This window comes from Oncorhynchus tshawytscha, linkage group LG01, assembly GCF_018296145.1.
Source record: "Oncorhynchus tshawytscha isolate Ot180627B linkage group LG01, Otsh_v2.0, whole genome shotgun sequence".
NCBI classification, from domain to species: Eukaryota; Metazoa; Chordata; class Actinopteri; order Salmoniformes; family Salmonidae; genus Oncorhynchus; species Oncorhynchus tshawytscha.
The window spans coordinates 33,100,189-33,118,286 of record NC_056429.1 but is presented as its reverse complement, the minus strand read 5'-3'; the positions used below and the strand labels follow the sequence as shown (position 1 = coordinate 33,118,286).

General features: G+C 40.6%; 1 protein-coding gene across 1 annotated transcript in view; it reads left to right on the top strand.

Annotated features, from left to right (window-relative positions):
* Window positions 1-14,943, top strand: part of LOC112249683 (transforming growth factor beta receptor type 3) — a 123,953-nt gene extending 109,010 nt beyond the window's left edge. The window contains exon 17 of the mRNA XM_024419468.2: window positions 12,309-14,943. Within this exon, the coding sequence (XP_024275236.1) occupies window positions 12,309-12,430 (122 nt within the window). The 3' untranslated portion in view covers window positions 12,431-14,943. The remainder of the gene's footprint in view (window positions 1-12,308) is intronic.
* Window positions 14,944-18,098: the final 3,155 nt, after the last annotated feature.

The following is an 18,098-nucleotide window of genomic DNA, read 5'->3' as shown; positions in this document are numbered from 1 at the left end:
GCATATGGGGACAAAGATCGCACTTTTTGGAGAAATGTCCTCTGGTCTGATGAAACAAAAATAGAACTGTTTTGCCATAATGACCATCATTATGTTTGGAGGATAAAGGAAGCTGAAGAACACCATCCCAACCGTGAAGCACGGGGGTGGCAGCATCATGTTGTGGGGCTGCTTTGCTGCAGGAGGGACTGGTGCACTTCACAAAATAGATGGCATCATGAAGGAAAATTATGTGGATATATTGAAGCAACATCTCATGACATCAGTCAGGAAGTTAAAGCTTGGTCGCAAATGGGTCTTCCAAATGGACAATGACCACAAGCATACTTCCAAAGTTGTGGCAAAATGGCTTAAGGACAACAAAGTCAAGGTATTGGAGTGGCCATCACAAAGCCCTGAACTCAATCCTATAGAAAATGTGTGGGCAGAACTGAAAATGCATGTGCGAGCAAAGAGGCCTACAAACCTGACTCCGTTACACCAGCTTTGTCAGGAGGAATGGGCCAAAATTCCCCCAACTTATTGTGGGAAGCTTGTGAAAGGCTACCCAAAACATTTGACCCAAGTTAAACAATTTAAAGGCTACCAAATACTAATTGAGTGTATGTAAACTTCTGACCCACTGGGAATGGGTCAGAAATAAAAGCTGAAATAAATTATTCTCTCTACTATTATTCTGACATTTCACATTCTTAAAATAAAGTGGTGATCCTAACTGACCTAAAACAGGGAATTTTACTAGGATCAAATGTCAGGAATTGTGGAAACTAAGGTGTATGTAAACTTCCAACTTCAACTGGTATAGTGAGCAATATGTTTGGAACATCAAATGGCAATAAAATCGCATTATTGATTTGCAATACATATAGAATCGTGAGAATCGCAATACATTTCGTATCGGCATCTAAGTATTGTGATAATACTCTATCGTGAGGTCTGTGGCAATTCCCAGCCTTAGGCATCAGGCAGTCGTTTTACAGCTGTCTCCTGAGAAGTGCACATTGGATTAGTGTGGAAAACTCCACTGAGGTATATTTCAGTTCATATAAATATACATACGAACAACAACTTACAGACGCACACAAACAATGACTTCATCTCATCTGCCCAGACCTGAATCTCACACCCCCATCTCTAATGCCTCCATTACTGTTTGCCACTTGGCCTTAAATTGTACCAATTCGTTTTTTTGTTGCCCATGCTATTACATTATTTAAATAATAAATCATTTGATTTTTCCATTGTGTTAATGATTGCGGATTGATTGATTTCCATGTTTTTAGTAGACATTTTTCAAGATGAGTGATGAAAAGAGAATCCTCCAGTGCATTGGGCATCTCACTACACCTCCATGTCTTGAAATATGCAGACAGATGGATTAAAAGTAAGTTTACATTGTAATACGTCTGACAGCCAACTTTTTAGCTCCGCCCACAACTTTTGGACTTTATAGCCGGGGTGTTCATTTCTACAGCTCGTTGGAGCGATCAGGTGTTGGGCGTGATTTACCTTATCTTCATCACGCTTGTTTATACTAACACCTCTTTAAAATGTCCACTTCATAACACTTTTATGAGTTTCCTATAGAGACCCACCAAAAGAAACCCAAGCCTTAGATTGGTCTGTGGCCCAAAGATAGCTGGGGTCAGAAGTTGAACTTCTTTAGGGAAACAGGTGTATGGAATGTAGTTCTATTAGGAGAGTAAAGCCCTTTTAGAAGTGATTTTTTTTAAATACTGCAGGCATGTGGTTTTAATATTGGTGTTATAGCTAGTGGTTCCTCTGTTGGATCATAACAGGCAGAGAGGATTAGCCTGCGTCCCAAATGGCACTCTATATCCTATACAGTGCTCTACTTTTGATGAGGTCCGTATAGCTATGGTCAAAAGTAGTGCACTATATAGGGAATAGGGTACTATTTGGGATGTATCCCTATTCTATTCTGCTGTAGTCTTGGAAACTGTTGACTTGTAAGACCAACATATCCCTACATGGAAACATTGGCATAGTCAAGTTTACTCCAAGAATATATATTTTCTCAAAAACACCTTAAAATATCTGCGGCAGAATATTTTTTTAAACCAGTGAATGATGAAACATCAAATATACCCACACATATCCCCCCAGGAGGCGAGGGACAATGTTAAATTAAGGTTTGTTCACATTAAATGCCAAAACCACAAAAGAAGTATCTACACTGTCTCACCCACTCACAAAACATTAACCTTGGTCTGTGGAGACCCCATTTGGCTAAATCCTTTAAAAGAAACTCTATGATGACTGAGGCATTCTCCTGATGGCTCAAAACTGACCTTTTCAACAGACTAGGCATGAGAACACATTCTAATCAGGCAGCAGTGTGAACTGTGGTTTCCCTTATCAGACTCTGCAGATAGGACTGCTAGCTCCTACTTTGATATTCCCAATAACTGGTATAGACGTTCACAAGTAGACCCAGGTAGGGTGTGGAGGGTCTACTCTCAAGTTTTCTTTATCATTACGTTGTGTTAGCAGCCACAGGGAAAGGGACATTTATTTCATAAAAATGTTAAATAAGAGATATTTGAACATAAACTGAAAAAGCTATGAGAAAGTTGTTTATTCAACAAGATCTCACTTCGGTATTCAATGTTTGTCCCGGGGGAGGATAATCATCTATGGGTGTTCAATGTTTGTCCAGGGGGAGGATAATCGTCTATGGGTGTTCAATGTTTGTCCCAAGGGAGGATAATCGTCTATGGGTGAAGTAAAAGTAGGTAAGGATTAAGGTTGTTAAAACAGCATTCATTCAAACTGGTTAAGGTTTGGGTTAAGGTTCAAACAGAAAAAAATCTAATTAGTGCCTTGCACGGGGATTGAACCCTCGATCCACAGAGCTGAAGCACGCGGTTTATGCCCTTCCTCTAGCCCCATCCACAACGCCCAAGCCGTGAGCCTACAGGATGGTAATACGTGCTCACATTGCCCCTTTTGGACGGTATTGAAGGCATCTCCCGATGTCCTAGGGACCTGGACAAAACGTTGAATACTGAAGTCTATCGTCCAGTAGGCTGGTGTGATCTCGCTGGTTTATTAAAGCAATGAGAGTGTCTTCAGTACAGTAGTGCATCATGTTTATACAGGATGTGATAAGTACTAACCCCAGTATCCCTCTATTTTAGGACATGGTACGGTAGGAATTTGGCCTGCGTCCCAAATGGTACCCTATTCCCTAAATAGTGCACTACTTTTGAACAGAGATCTGTTGCCATTTGGGATGCAGATGTGGAGCAAGGCTGCTGTTATAATGTTATAAAAGAGGAGCTGTGATCTTGCGGCCTGTGTTGGGGTAGATCTCACCAAACGTTAAGGAGGTTGCGCCCGGAGACAGGGAGTGGGAGTTACCCGGGCTCTGAATGGAATGTGTGATGGAACAGGGTCAATAGACTGTTGCTTTACTTCAATGACAAGTGATGTCACCATATGAGACACTTCTCAATCTGGCCAGATGGTTCACAATAACATTTCCAACAACATCACCTTTGATTTATATAGCCTATTTGAATGGCTCATCATGAGATTTATAGATGCGTTTGTTTATAAGCTTTTTGTTTGTTCAAACTCTGTGCGAGTATGGTGGAACGCCAAGTATGTTTTTAGGGGTGAATAATAACTTTAATTTCTGTTGAATTTTCACTTAGGGTGTTTTCATACTTGGTCCCTTTCAGACAATTTTTGAGAACTTAGCGCAGTTTGCTTAATTTTTTTGTGCAGTGTGAACACTCCAAAACATTGAGGCAATTTCGAGAGGTGGTCTAAGTTTGGTTCGCTTGAATTCTGCGTTTCGGTTCCCCTTTTTAGGGCAATGCGAACACAAAGCTCCCCATGTTCACTTGCCATTATCCCCGCACCACACACTAGACTACTGCAACACCGTTTCCCGTGCCATAACTCCTCACATTGGTACCACAAAAGACCGAAGATGATGATTTGCAGGTTTGCGGGGAAAAAAGGGCTGTTTTTGGATATTGATTAGCGATTGTCAAGAATGTGTGATGTTTAGTTCGGATTATTTGTTTGCCATTTTTTGATGTATAGGTTAAGAGAGCTTCATAAACTGTTCACTCGATTGTGGGATTTGAATAGTGGGAGAAGACAACATATTTGTTCAGAATCAGAATTTTGTATGGTACAAAATCAATTCTAGCTCTTAAAGGGGCAGTAGCCTACTTGGGTGTTCAATTTTCAATTACATAATTATTTAATCTGCTGTTATTATTCTGCTATTTATTCTTTTACCAATAATATTTACATGTTAATAGTATCTTCTCATTAAAACAATTATGTCTCATATTTTAACTAAATTAGTTTCAAAATGTAAGTAGGTACAGTTGAAGTCGGAAGTTTACATACGCCTAAGCCGAATACATTTAAACTCAGTTTTCACAATTCCTGACATTTAATCCTGGTGAAAATTCCCTGTATTAGGTCAGTTAGGATCATCACTTTATTTTAAGAATGTGAAATGTCAGAATAATAGTGGAGAGAATTATTTATTTCAGCTTTTATTTATTTCATCACATTCCCAGAAGGTCAGAAGTTTACATACTCAATTAGTATTTGGTAGCATTGCCTTTAAATTGTTTAACTTGGGTCAAACGTTTCGGGTAACCTTCCACAAGCTTCCCACAGTATGTTGGGTGAATTTTGGCCCATTCCTCCTGACAGAGCTGGTGTAACGGAGTCAGGTTTGTAGGCCTCCTTGCTCGCCCACACATTTTCTATAGGATTGAGGTCAAGGCTTTGTGATGGCCACTCCAATACCTTGACTCTGTTGTCCTTAAGCCATTTTGCCACAACTTTGGAAGTATGCTTGGGGGTCATTGTCCATTTGGAAGACCCATTTGCGACCAAGCTTTAACTTCCTGACTGATGTCTTGAGATATTGCTTCAATATATCTACATAATTTCCCTACCTCATATTGCCATCTATTTTGTGAAGTGCACCAGTCTTTCCTGCAGCAAAGCACCCCAACAACTGCCACCCCCGTGCTTCACGGTTGAGATGGTGTTCTTCGGCTTGCAAGCCAACCCCTTTTTCCTCCAAACATAACGATGGTCATTATGGCCAAACAGTTCTATTTTTGTTTCATTAGACAAGAGGACATTTCTCCAAAAAGCACGACCTTTGTCCCCATGTGCAGTTGCAAACCGTAGTCTGGCTTTTTTATGGTGGTTTTGGAGCAGTTGCTTCTTCCTTGCTGAGCGGCCTTTCAGGTTATGTCAACATAGGACTCGTTTTACTGTGGATATAGATACTTTTGTACTTGTTTCCGCCATCATCTTCACAAGGTCCTTTGCTGTTGTTCTAGAATTGATTTGCACTTTTCGCAACCAAAGTACGTTCATCTCTAGGAGACAGAACGTGTCTCCTTCCTGAGCGGTATGGTGGCTGCGTGGTCCCATGGTGTTTAAACTTGCGTACTATTGTTTGTACAGATGAACGTGGTACCTTCAGGCATTTGGAAATTGCTCCCAAGAATGAATCAGACTTGTGGAGGTCTACAATTTTTTTTGTGAGGTCTTGGTTGATTTCTTTTGATTTTCCCATGATGTCAAGCGAAGAAGCACTAGGTTTGAAGGTAGGCCTTGAAATACACCTCCAATTGATTGAAATGACGTCAATTAGCTTATCAGAAGCTTGACATAATTTTCTGTAATTTTTTAAAGCTGTTTAAAGGCACAGTCAACTTAGTGTGTGTAAATGTCTGACCCACTGGAATTGTGATACAGTGAAATAATCTCTGTAATGGTTTGTTGGAAAAATAACTTGTGTCATGCATAAATTAGATGTCCTAACCGACTTGCCAAAACTATAGTTTGTTAACAAGACATTTTTGGAGTGGTTGAAAAACTAGTTTTAATGACTCCAACCTAAGTGTAAGTAAACTTCCGATTACAACTCTATATCTACAGTAGCTGTCCTATAACACATTCTGATGGAATGGCTTTTCCCTGGACTTTGTAAAAACCCAGAGTGCATTGAGTGAATATTGGGAAAATATCTTGGTTCCTTTCTAAGCATAGCAATGTAGAGGACTCGGACAACAAAATAGGTGAAGTGAACTGGCAAAAGATTTGAGACCCCATTCAAAGGCAAGTGCAGTGTGAATACAAAATGTTTTTGTTTTTTTGGGGGGGGGGATTGCCCCAGAATTCACTTTAAAGAGGACTGAGATAAATTCTTTTAAAGAGGACTATATGTGAAAACACCCTTAGTCTCTTATTGATATCAATGCATGACTAATTGAAAATTCAAATTATGATTTACCCCTTAGTCCTACGAGGAGGCGAACTGACTTTGTTATTGACATTTTCTTAGAGAATGGCCACAGAGAAGATAAGTTAAAGAGAGCTGAGGCCTTTTGTGTTTGAAAGCCCATGCAGGGTTCTGTGTGTATATGGACTGTGTTTAGCTGGAGCTCTTTGGCAACGCTGCTCTGTCAAACATTAGAGCAGAGAGAGAGAGACGAGGGGTCTGAAAGAGGGAACCAGGCAGGCTGTGGGCCCAGAGCCACGCATCACACACACACACACACATACACCAGGGGAGGAACCTCTTCCTCAGTGAATTTCAGAAAATTAAAATAGTCAAACATTAAACATTTTGCAGCATGAACTGACATGGTTTCCACCCAATTCAAAGGATTAGAGAATGAATCTAGTACTAAAAGCATAAGCTACAGCTAGCTAGCACTGCAGTGCATGAAATGTGGTGAGTAGTTGACTCAGAGGGAGAAAGACAATACAGTGGTTCCACCTTTAAAAGTTGTCATACTGCAGCACACCTTGCGGGCTGCAGCATTCTGTGGCACATTATTTAATAGTCAATCATTTTTTCTGTTCATGCAAGGTAGTGCTAGTTTGACCACCAGGGGGCATATTTGAGAAGCATTTGATAAATTCTCTGGTAATGCCAGAAGACTAAAACCTTTTTTGTGATAACATAGTATATAGGATAGATTTTAAGAAATGTGGCTTAATTAATTTGATTAATATTATGGTGTTTCTATTCCTTGAAAAACAAAAAATGAAACCCTCAGGGTTTCCGTTAGGATGGAATGGAAAATATGGCGCTGTACAACGTGACGGTTGGGAGTAGGCTACAGCATAAGAGGATTGGGGGATTCTAAATTGTTTGCCTTCATTAGACAACTTTGTTCCAATAGTTCTGTAAATCAGTGATATTTATTCCCACAGTAATATGGATCCATAGCTAAATCATCATCTGTATTTTGAAAGAGTATTTGTTTCATTCTTTTATTATCGAAAGCATAATGCATTATGGGGTGGCAGGTAGCCTAGTGGTTAGAGTGTTGGACTTGTAACCGAGGGTTTGCTAGATCGAATCCCCGAGCTGACAAGGTAAAAATCTGTCGCTCTGCCCCTGAACAAGGCAGTTAACCCACTGTTCCTAGGCAGTCATTGAAAATAAGAATTTGTTCTTAACTGATTTGCCTAGCTAAATAAAGGTTACAAATTTTTAAATAAAGATGTTGATAAAGAAATAAACACTGTCAGAAGACAGTTGAAGACACTTGCTTCCGTGGAATTATGGAAAGGCTCAGTAAGAAATGTTTTATATATATAATATATATATATGTTTTTAACTCATAATGACTGCTCTAACTCCCCCATGCGGTGGTCTGGAGCAATGAAGCCGTGATGCCGTGGTACCTCTAAGTCCCGCAGTGTAAGCTTGCAACTTTTAAAGGAAGAACCACTAGAGTTGAACAGTTTTTAACAAATTGAGAGCGAGAGAGCTAAACCCAGCAAAAAAAGAAACTCCTCTCATTGTCAACTGCGTTTATTTTCAGCAGACATAACGTGTAAATATTTGTATGAACATTAGATTCAACAACTGAGACATAAACTGAATAAGTTCCACAGACATGTGACTAACAGAAATGGAATAATGTGTCCATGAACAAAGGGGGGTCAAAATCAAAAGTAACAGTCAGTATCTGGTGTGGCCACCAGCTGCATTAAGTACTGCAGTGCATCTCCTCCTCATGGACTGCACCAGATTTGCCAGTTCTTGCTGTGAGATGTTACCCCACTCTTCCACCAAGGCAACTGCAAGTTCCCGGACATTTCTGGGGGGAATGGCCATAGCCCTCACCCTCCATCCAACAGGTCCCAGACGTGCTCAATGGGATTGAGATCCCGGCTCATTGCTGGCCATGGCAGACCACTGACATTCCTGTCTTGCACAGGAAATCACGCACAGAACGAGCAACATGGCAGGTGTTATTGTCATGCTGGAGGGTCATGTTAGGATGAGCCTGCAGTAAGGGTACCACATGAGGGAGGAGGATGTCTTCCCTGTACAGCACAGCGTTGAGATTGCCCGCATTGACAACAAGCTCAGTCCGATGATGCCCCAGACCATGACGGACTCTCCACCTCCAAATCGATCATAAGCTCATTCCTTCGAATGATTAACGCGAATCCGACCGTCACCCTTGGTGAGACAAAACCACGACTCGTCAGTGAAGAGCACTTTTTGCCGGTCCTGTCTGGTCCAGCGACGGTGGGTTTGTGCCCATATGCGACGTTGTTGCCTGTGATGTCTGGTGACGACCTGCCTTACAACAGGCCTACAAGCCCTCAGTCCAGCTTCTCTCAGCCTATTGCTGACAATCTGAGCACTGATGGAGGGATTGTGCCTTCCTGGTGTACCTCGGGCAGCTGTTGTTTCCATCCTGTACCTGTCTCACAGGTGTGATGTTCGGATGTACCGATCCTGTGCAGGTGTTGTTACACGTGGTCTGCCACTGCGAGGACGATCAGCTGTCCGTCCTGTCTCCCTGTAGCGCTGTCTTAGGCGTCTCACAGTACAGACATTGCAATCTATTGCCCTGGCAACATCTGCAGTCCTCATGCCTCCTTGCAGCATGCCTAAGGCACGTTCACACAGATGAGCAGGGACCCTGGGCATCTTTCTTTTGGTGTTTTTCAGAGTCAGTAGAAAGGCCTCTTTAGTGTCCTAAGTTTTCATAACTGTGACCTTATTTGCCTACCGTCTGTGTCTTAACGACCGTTCCACAGGTGCATGTTCATTAATTGTTTATGGTTCATTGAACAAGCATGGGAAACCGTTTAAACCTTATACAATGAAGATCTGTGAAGTTATTTTGATTTTTAAGAATTATCTTTGAAAGACAGGGTCCTGAAAAAGGGACCTTTTCTTTTTTTGCTGAGTTTATATTTCATTGTATATATATTTTTCACTTAGCTAGCGTCAAATGCAGCTAGCTAGTTTAGCCTACTCAAACACCCGGATCAAACAGAGAGTGATGCTATGTTAGCTAGCTGGATATGGCTATTCAACACTGGAACTTTTCCAAGTCAAGGTGGTTTTATCAATTTATTGCCACCAGGGCCCTGATGTAACTGCTAGACTGCTTGCTGCTGACTGTACACTGCACTGCATGATTGTAGCGGGTTTACTAATGTGTTATTTATAGTAAATAACAGTATGTAACAACGATGTAGACTGTGTAGCGGTTAGCAGTCATGATATGAAGGTTTGGCATGGAAAGGTTTTTTCCCCTGGTCACAGACAGCTGATGTGTTGTGCACTGGTCCACAAACGAAAGGAAAAGGTGAGAGGAGGAGAGCACGTAGATAGATGTGAGAAGGAATTATATATACAACGAGCTGTTTGTATGTGGCTGCTATGAAAGTGAACTGTGTTTGCGTGTGATTAGGAGTTTATTCATTGCTCCGATTCTGTTGAAAATTGCTTCTTAAATGGAAGCAAACGGAATGAAACGGAGATAAACGTACTTCAATTTGTCCAATAAGCTCTTCTTTGCAACTGTTAGACTAATGATTACACACTAGGTCTGCTAGATTCTGGCAAGAGTGAGCAAGATGGTATTGAAAGTGTCATACTCTGTCACCTTGATTACTAAAAAATAATCTCGACCTGTGCACCTACGTTGTACGTTTTCATTCATTTGGCTAGATTGTAGCAACCTCCTGTTGGGTACAAGGAAAATTCCAGTATCATGTAGTAGCCTAAACCTATCAATGTTACATTGAGCTGGGGGAATGGAAATGATTGACAGACAACCAATTTGCTGTAATAGAAATAAATCCATGTTCATCAAAAAAAAAAAAATCTTCCCTCGTCTTAAATGACACCGATTACCACTGACACACACACACATACACACACGCAAAACATAAATTACAGTAATACCCAAACACAGAACCACTTCAGAAACCAACAAAGATCAATATGGTAGCTGTAGACTGCGTCCCAAATGACACACTATTCACTTTATAGCAGTGGTCACCAACCGGTTAATTGCTATCGGTCAAGGCATTCCTAGTCGATCACCAAACACTTCTGTAAAAAAATTATAAAGCCTTGAGTTCCATTTATTTTTATTTGTTTCACACTGTTGGCAGTAGGTGCTCTTGATTCAGCAGCCCTAGCGCCGGAAAGGCAGTGTTCCCATCATGTGTCTGAAAGTAGAACTCCGCCTGCTCTTATAGGACTACCACTGGCCAATCAGATTGCTCAGATCACCGTGTCTGCACAGTTTCCTCAAGCTATAGACTGAAAAAATAAGCTTTGAACGCACAGCAAAGTTGATACCTTTTAAAACCATGACTAGAGAGAGACTCAACGAGTACAGCAAAGAGCTGCTGTTTTTATGATTAAGTTCATGTTTAAGTTGTTATTCAGCAATGTCAACACTTTGTTCAACACTTTTTTTATAAGCCATAAAATGTCCATTCTGCCTACTTCCACTCACGCTACAACCAGCACTGCAGATGCAATGAATGAGTGTAGCAAAGTGTTCCAATGAGCTTGTTATTATTAGCAGCTTGTGACTTTTTAAATATCGAAGAATATTTAACTTTCTCTGGTCATAGGAGTAATGCAGTACGGCTTGAGTTTTGGCATCAGCTGGAAGACTGTCCCCCTTTCTCAGCGGAGGGAGAGTGGAGGGACGGTGAGTTGGGTGAGAGGCAGCCTCACAGCTGCTCCCCCCTTCTCTCTGACTGACCATCAGATGCAGGCCATCAGTCCAGTAAACACATTTTAAGCAAATGATTATGCTCACTCAGCAGTGCCTCACAAGTAACACAACACATGATCTATTACCAGTGTAATCATATATTTTATTTCAAATTGGTCTGAGAAGAACAACAGGCTGGGCAATTCAAGCGTAGCTAATATGCAGTATTGTATTGGGCCTATAGCTTAGTGCACAAACCTCATTGCTACAGAATTGTTAATTGGTTAATTGGTTAATGTTTCATAGGCTTATATTTTATAAGTCATGTTTAAGACAGATCTGAGTGGTAGATCTCTGCTTGCTTTTTGACTCAGAAAGTGATCTTGACTCAAAAGGTTGGTGGCTACTGCTTTATAGTGTACCATTTCTCACCAGGACGAATCCTCTATGGTCCTCACTAAGCTATGCAGGAAGGAAGACGGCTCAGCTTGCAAACAAACAACGGACGGAGTGCATTTTAATACCAGAAGCATAGTGTGCCAGATATGTAAAACAAACACAGGGCTTTTTTCAGATGCCTTCAGTTTCCAGTCAGACAAGCTTTCCAAACAAATGGAAGCATTTTTATTTGCCTCCTAACTTTCTGTCTCCAGCTCTGTAGCCCAGGAATCGACAAGCGGGAATGCTCATTTAAACACAGAACAATAAACAAGTCAGTGGTTTGAGATCCAGGCAGAAGGCCTCTGTCTCATGTTTATTCTGCTACATCTGCTAAAGCTCTGCTAATTGCTTGCAGATAACAGAGGGGAGAGCTGGATTGAGATACCTCAATTCAGTTCTTTCCATTTGAGACACTCCGCTTTGATTGGCTGACTTAAAGGAGTTGAGTCGTTGTGTGTTAGGCGACTGTTGCTTTCACTTAACAACAACTCCCAGTGAAGTGATGGTCACCACATGGGACAACCAGTATCACTGGGAGAACTAAGGAGATTCGTTTAAACATCAGTCTTACCAGATTGAGCCTGTGGCCTCTAGATAACAAGACATCTTGAATAAATGGCAGTGGCACAGAAGAACATAGCTGAAATGTGTATAATTGTGATGTATTGCATCAACCCTTATCTCTCTCTTTCCCTCTCCCCCTTCCCTCCCTCACGCAATCTTCTGTTTTTTTTACTTCTCTCTGTATTTTTTTTGCTCTTCCTCCCCTTTCTCCCCCACCCCTCTCCCTCTCTCTCATCCCAACCCTCTCCCTCTCTCTCATCCCAACCCTTCCCCCTCCATATCCAGGTGATACAGCTGGCCGACAGCAGGCCCAGAAGCCCCAGCCCCCAGCCTCAGAGAACAGCAGTGCGGCCCACAGTATTGGCAGCACACAAAGCACGCCCTGTTCCAGCAGCAGCACAGCGTAGCCTTGGGGCCAGTCCGGGGCCAGCGGAGAAGGAGAGCCCCCCCACCCCTCTGCAGGGCCACAGGAAGGGCCACACGGGTCACAGGGAACTGGGTTTGCTAACATTTGTTTCCCCGCTCGATGAAAGGAATTATTTTGGGATGCTTTGTGAAAACAAAGAAGAAGAATTTATTAAAAAAGAAGACAAACAAAAGGATTTTGTAAGAAAGCCTGATGTTGCTGGTTAAATTCGATGTGTACCATTTTATTTCAACACAAGTCGTTAAGGTTTTGTGACAGAGCTACTGTACTGGAAGGACTGGTCTGAAGGGGAAATAGTACTAATACCACAGAAAGGTAACAAGGCCTCACATCTCTAGAGCGATAGAACTCTAGCTACGGACAAGAAACAACTGTTAGTGAAATACCAGACTTTTTTTCTTATCCAAATGCTGCTTTTTCTGCAACCACAACAGAGAATTTTGTTTTGACCTTAAACGTCTAGTTGAAGCTGTAAACAAGCTAGTGTACACCAATAGCACTGGAGACCGTAAAGCTGCCTGTCTGCACACACCATCTGTGGGTGTTAGCAAGACTAGTGAGAGGAACAACATGGCTGTCAACCAGTGTTAACCCCTATCAATATGCTATATAAATAATAGATGCTACCTCCTATCCACATGTTATAGGAGATAGTCAAATCAACGAGTTGAATCAGAGAGCAATAGTGTGAGAAGGAGCCTCTCGGCAGTCTCTTTTCCCCTCAAAGCCAGATAAAGCATCCTGCCATGTGCTATTAATCACTTGGAATCTGAAAGGACTTAATAACCAAGCAAGATATATACATAGATAGATAGATACCAAGAAATGTGAAAGACAAAAGTAATGTGAAAGATATCTTGATGAACCCTGTTTGCAAGCCAGCTAGTCATGACAATCGGTCAGGACTTTGTCAACGCATCCGTCTAAACATACTGTTGTGACAACATCGATGACAAAGTATCAGCGGTGTGCATTTGGTCATATTGAGTGATGATTGCTTTGCAGTCCTTCGTCTCAAGTTTGATTGGTGTTACACAGCTTGGCTTTCGGCAGTATGGGTTTCTCATATACTATATAAAAACAGCCATTGTAAAGCTATATATATATTTTTGCAACTATTGTAAATAATATAAAATGTTATAAGGACAAAGTCAAAATATAATGTGCAAGATTGTGTGCATTCGAAACCTTATGTTGTTAAATAAGACATGGTAAAGTGGCTGTTTGGCCAGTATTCCCATATATACCATAATGTTTTATGTTTTTATCCACTGTGAGGTAACTAAAATGCTACATGCTGCAGTGTTGGATCATAAATATATATACAGTATTGTAATTGGGCATTACATTTGGAGCACAGTAATTGGGCATTACATTTAAACCACAAAAACAACGTGCCATTCGATCTGGGTCCGACACCACTAGGCCTTCAGCTGTTTTCATTGTGATTGTACATAATAATGTTGTACACAATTTCATACCAACATTTACATTTTTCACAGCAAATAATTGAGAACCTGATATAGTTGAGTTTGTGGAATGAAAATATAAGCCAAAATAGTCATTGTCTGGTTTTGTTCAGTAAATCATACTCAGATTCTCAGCTTTCAAGTATATTTTCTGTATGTGGTAAATACATTGTCAATCTTACTCACCAGGGCATGAAATAGTTCAACGTTGCAATATACTGGCGCCATCTTGTAATCTTAATGGTGTATTTGTTCCGACAAACATTCCACATCCTGATTATTTACGCCCTGGTGTCATGTTCAACATGTATTGTTTCTCTCTGTGTTTATAGACATATTTATTTGATTTGACCTTTATTTTACTAGGCAAGTCAGTTAAGAACAAATTCTTATTTTCAATGACGGCCTACGAACAGTGGGTTAACTGCCTTGTTCAGGTGCAGAACGACAGATTTGTACCTTGTCAGCTCGGGGGTTCGATTTTGCAACTTTTCGGTCACTAGTCCAACGCTCTAACCACTAGGTTACCTGCCGCCCCAGTATGGGCACTTAGATGTACATGATTGTGTACATAATTGTGCACATAATTGTACTACTATGGCTGACCCTGTAAAACAACACATTTCACTGCACATATTCGGTGTATGTGACAATACAACATGTTTGTTTTTTTATGTCATGTGCCATGCTAATGCAAAGCCAAAAGAGTCCCACCGTCATAGAATCCATGAATGTTCTCTGGTGTTCCTTTACTTTTAGTAATTGGGGGGGGGGGGTTGAATAGAAATATCTTTTTTTAGGAGAAAAGGGATGGTTTATACTAATTTTACTTTGTGGTTGGGCGTGTAAAAGAGAACCCAATATGTTAAGTAAACATAATTTGCGTTAGATCCTACTTTTATGTGTTAAGTGTTTTATCGCAAAGCTTTGAGCCTGTGTTGTATGTAAACATGTGTAGCTGTCTCCACAGAAGAAAACAGAGTATAAATATATTTGTGGATAAAATTATATATATTTGAAAGTATTTACCTAGAGACAATCTATTGTTGACTCTTTCAGTACTGTGAATTCTTTTGTGTCGTGCTCTTTCTATTTTTCATAAATGTACATACAGTGCATTTGAAAAGTATTCAGACCCCTTCCCTTTTCACAATATGTTACTTTACAACCTTATTCTAAAATGTATTAAATATATTTTTCCCTTCTCAATCTACACACAATACCCCATTATGACAAAGCGGAAATGTTTTTTGAATTTTTTGAAAATGTATTAAAAAAATATGTATTCAGGCCCTTTGCTGTGAGACTCGAAAATGAAGCTCAGGGGCACCCTGTTTCCATTGATCATCCTTGAGATGTTTCTACAACTTGATTGGAGTCCACCTGTGGTAAATTCAATTGATTGGACATGATCTGGAAAGGCACACACCTGTCTATATAAGGTCCCACAGTTGACCGTGCATGACAGAGCAAAAAACAAGTCATGAGGTCGAAGAAATTGTGCGTAGACCCCCGAGACAGGATTGTGTTGAGGCACAGATCTGGGGAAGGGTACCAAAACATTTCTGCAGCATTGAAGGTCCATCATTCTTAAATGGAATAAGTTTAGAACCACCAGGACTCTTCTTAGATCTGGCCGACAGGCCAAACTGAGCAATCCGGGGAGAAGGTCCTTGGTCAGGGAGGTGACCAAGAACCCGATGCTCACTCTGACAGAGCTCTAGAGTTCCTCTGTGAAGATGGGGGATCCTTCCAGAAGGACAACCATCTCTGCCTTTATGGTAGAGTGGCCAGACGGAAGCCAGTCCTCAGTGAAAGGCACATGACAGCCTGCTTGGAATTTGCCAAAAGAAACAAGATTCTTTGGACTGATGAAACCAAGATTGAACTCTTTGGCCTGAATGTCAAGCATCATGTCTGGAGGAAACCTGGCACCATCCCTACGGTGATGCATGGTGGTTGCAGCATCATGCTGTGGGGATGTTTTTCAGAGGCAGGGACTATGAAACTAGTCAGGATCGAGGGAAAGATGAACGGAGCAAAGTACAGAGTGATCCTTGTTTAAAGTCTGCCCCAGAGCGCTCAGGACCTCAGACAGGCGAACATTCCCCTTCCAACAGGACAACGACCCTAAGCACACAGCCAAGACAACGCAGGACTGGCTCCGGGACAAGTCTCTGAATGTCCTTGAGTGGCCCGGACTTGAACCCAATCAAACATCTTTGCATAGACCTGAAAATAGCTGTGCAGCGATGCTCCCCATCCAACCTGACAGCTTGAGAGGATCTGCAGAGAAGAATGGGAGAAACTCCCAAATACAGGTGTGCCAATCTTGTAACGTCATATCCAAGACTCAATGCTGTAATCGCTGCCAAAGGGGCTTCAACTAAATACTGAGTAAACAGTCGGAATACTTATGTAAATGTGATATTTCTAAAAACCTGTTTTTGCATTGTCATTATGGGGTATTTTGTGTAGATTGATCAGTAATCTTTTTTTAAAATCCATTTTAGAATAAGGCTGTAGCGTAACAAAATGTAGAAAAAGTCAAGGCGTCTGAATACTCTCCGAAGGCACTGTATATTACTTTATATATTTCTTTTTCTAAAAGATATATATAAATATTAGCAATTTTCTTCATGTGATGTTTTGATTTTTTAGAACATTTCCAAACCCATTAGTTCTCACTCCGTGTTGAATTTGGTTCCATTGACTACCTTAAAAGGATACCGTTTTTAATGAATTTGTTCTTTGTAAACATAGAGACGATTAGATATTGTATAGTATTACAAAAGTAATATATTTGAAACCCACATCTTACATATGAACACGAATGTGACATTATTGATAATATATAAGTAAGCAAGACTAAAGTGCTATATAAACACAATGGAAAAGTAGTATAACATTTTATTTCCATAAATCAAAAGATCAGATTTTCTGTATAGTCTGTTCCTATCACATATTCATCTGTCGTAGTACAGGTTTAGCTGTGTTCATACTCTCTGAACTCTGGTCTTGGTCAATGTCTTGTTCTGTGATTGTGCCAGAAGAGTTTTTCCTTTTTTTAAAGTTTTAGCTATAGTGTATGTGAGTTCTCTCTGAAATGTTGCTTTCTCTAGTGGAATGGCAGTCTTCAACATTCATCATTTTGCATTGATAACATTCCTGTAGTTCACTGGCTTTTCTTACCGACTGCTCGACGTTTACCCATGAACCTGTCTCTTCCTTTTATCTCCTCCCTGTCTAACGGGGTACAGGAGGTTGAGGACCTTCATATTCCCATTATTGTCCAAATACCTATGAAGAGGAATAACCTCCCTGTAGGAAGTTCCATCTGAAATGACACTTTATGAATTTTGGATTCGATTAGACATTCTATTTGTAAGTTAAGATTGCAAATCACTGTTAGTAAATCTTACAGTGATAGAGTATTGTGGAAAGTAGCACAGGGGAGGTTTGCTGGTTACAGCCAACCTGTAAGAGGGGCCCCACTTTCATACAGTACATAATAACAAATTGTATTGCTTTAATTGTTTGAACCTTTTTATCAACGTTTATCTACCTCATTTTGTGAGTTTGTGTGTGTGTGCTGAATGTGTATGAATATGTATGTACTTGTGTGAGAGAAAAATAGAGAGAGTTGTGTTCTACTATTTAATATGTTGTAATGGTTGAAAGGGCTCTGTTTTTCTGTACAGTGCCTTCAGAAAGTTTCATACCCCTTGACTTATTCCACATTTTGTTGTTACAGCCTGAATTCAAAATGGATTAAATAGATTTTTATTCTACACACAATACCCCCATAATGACAAAGTGAAAACGTGTTTTTAGAAATGTTATCAAATTTATTGAAAATGAAATACAGAAATATTACCTTTGGCAGCAATTACAGCTGTGAGCCTTTATGGGTAAGTCTATAAGAGCTTTCCACGCCTGGATGGTGCAAAATTTGCCCATAATTCTTTTCAACATTCTTCAAGCTCTGTCAAATTGGTTGTTGATCATTGCTAGACAATTTTCAGGTCTTGCCATACTTTTTCAAGTAGATTTAAGTCAAAACTGGAAGTCGGCCACTCAGGAACATTCACTGTCTTCTTGGTAAGCAACTCCAGTGTAGATTTGGCCTTATGTTTTAGGTTATTGTCCTGCTGAAGGGTTAATTCACCTCCCAGTGTC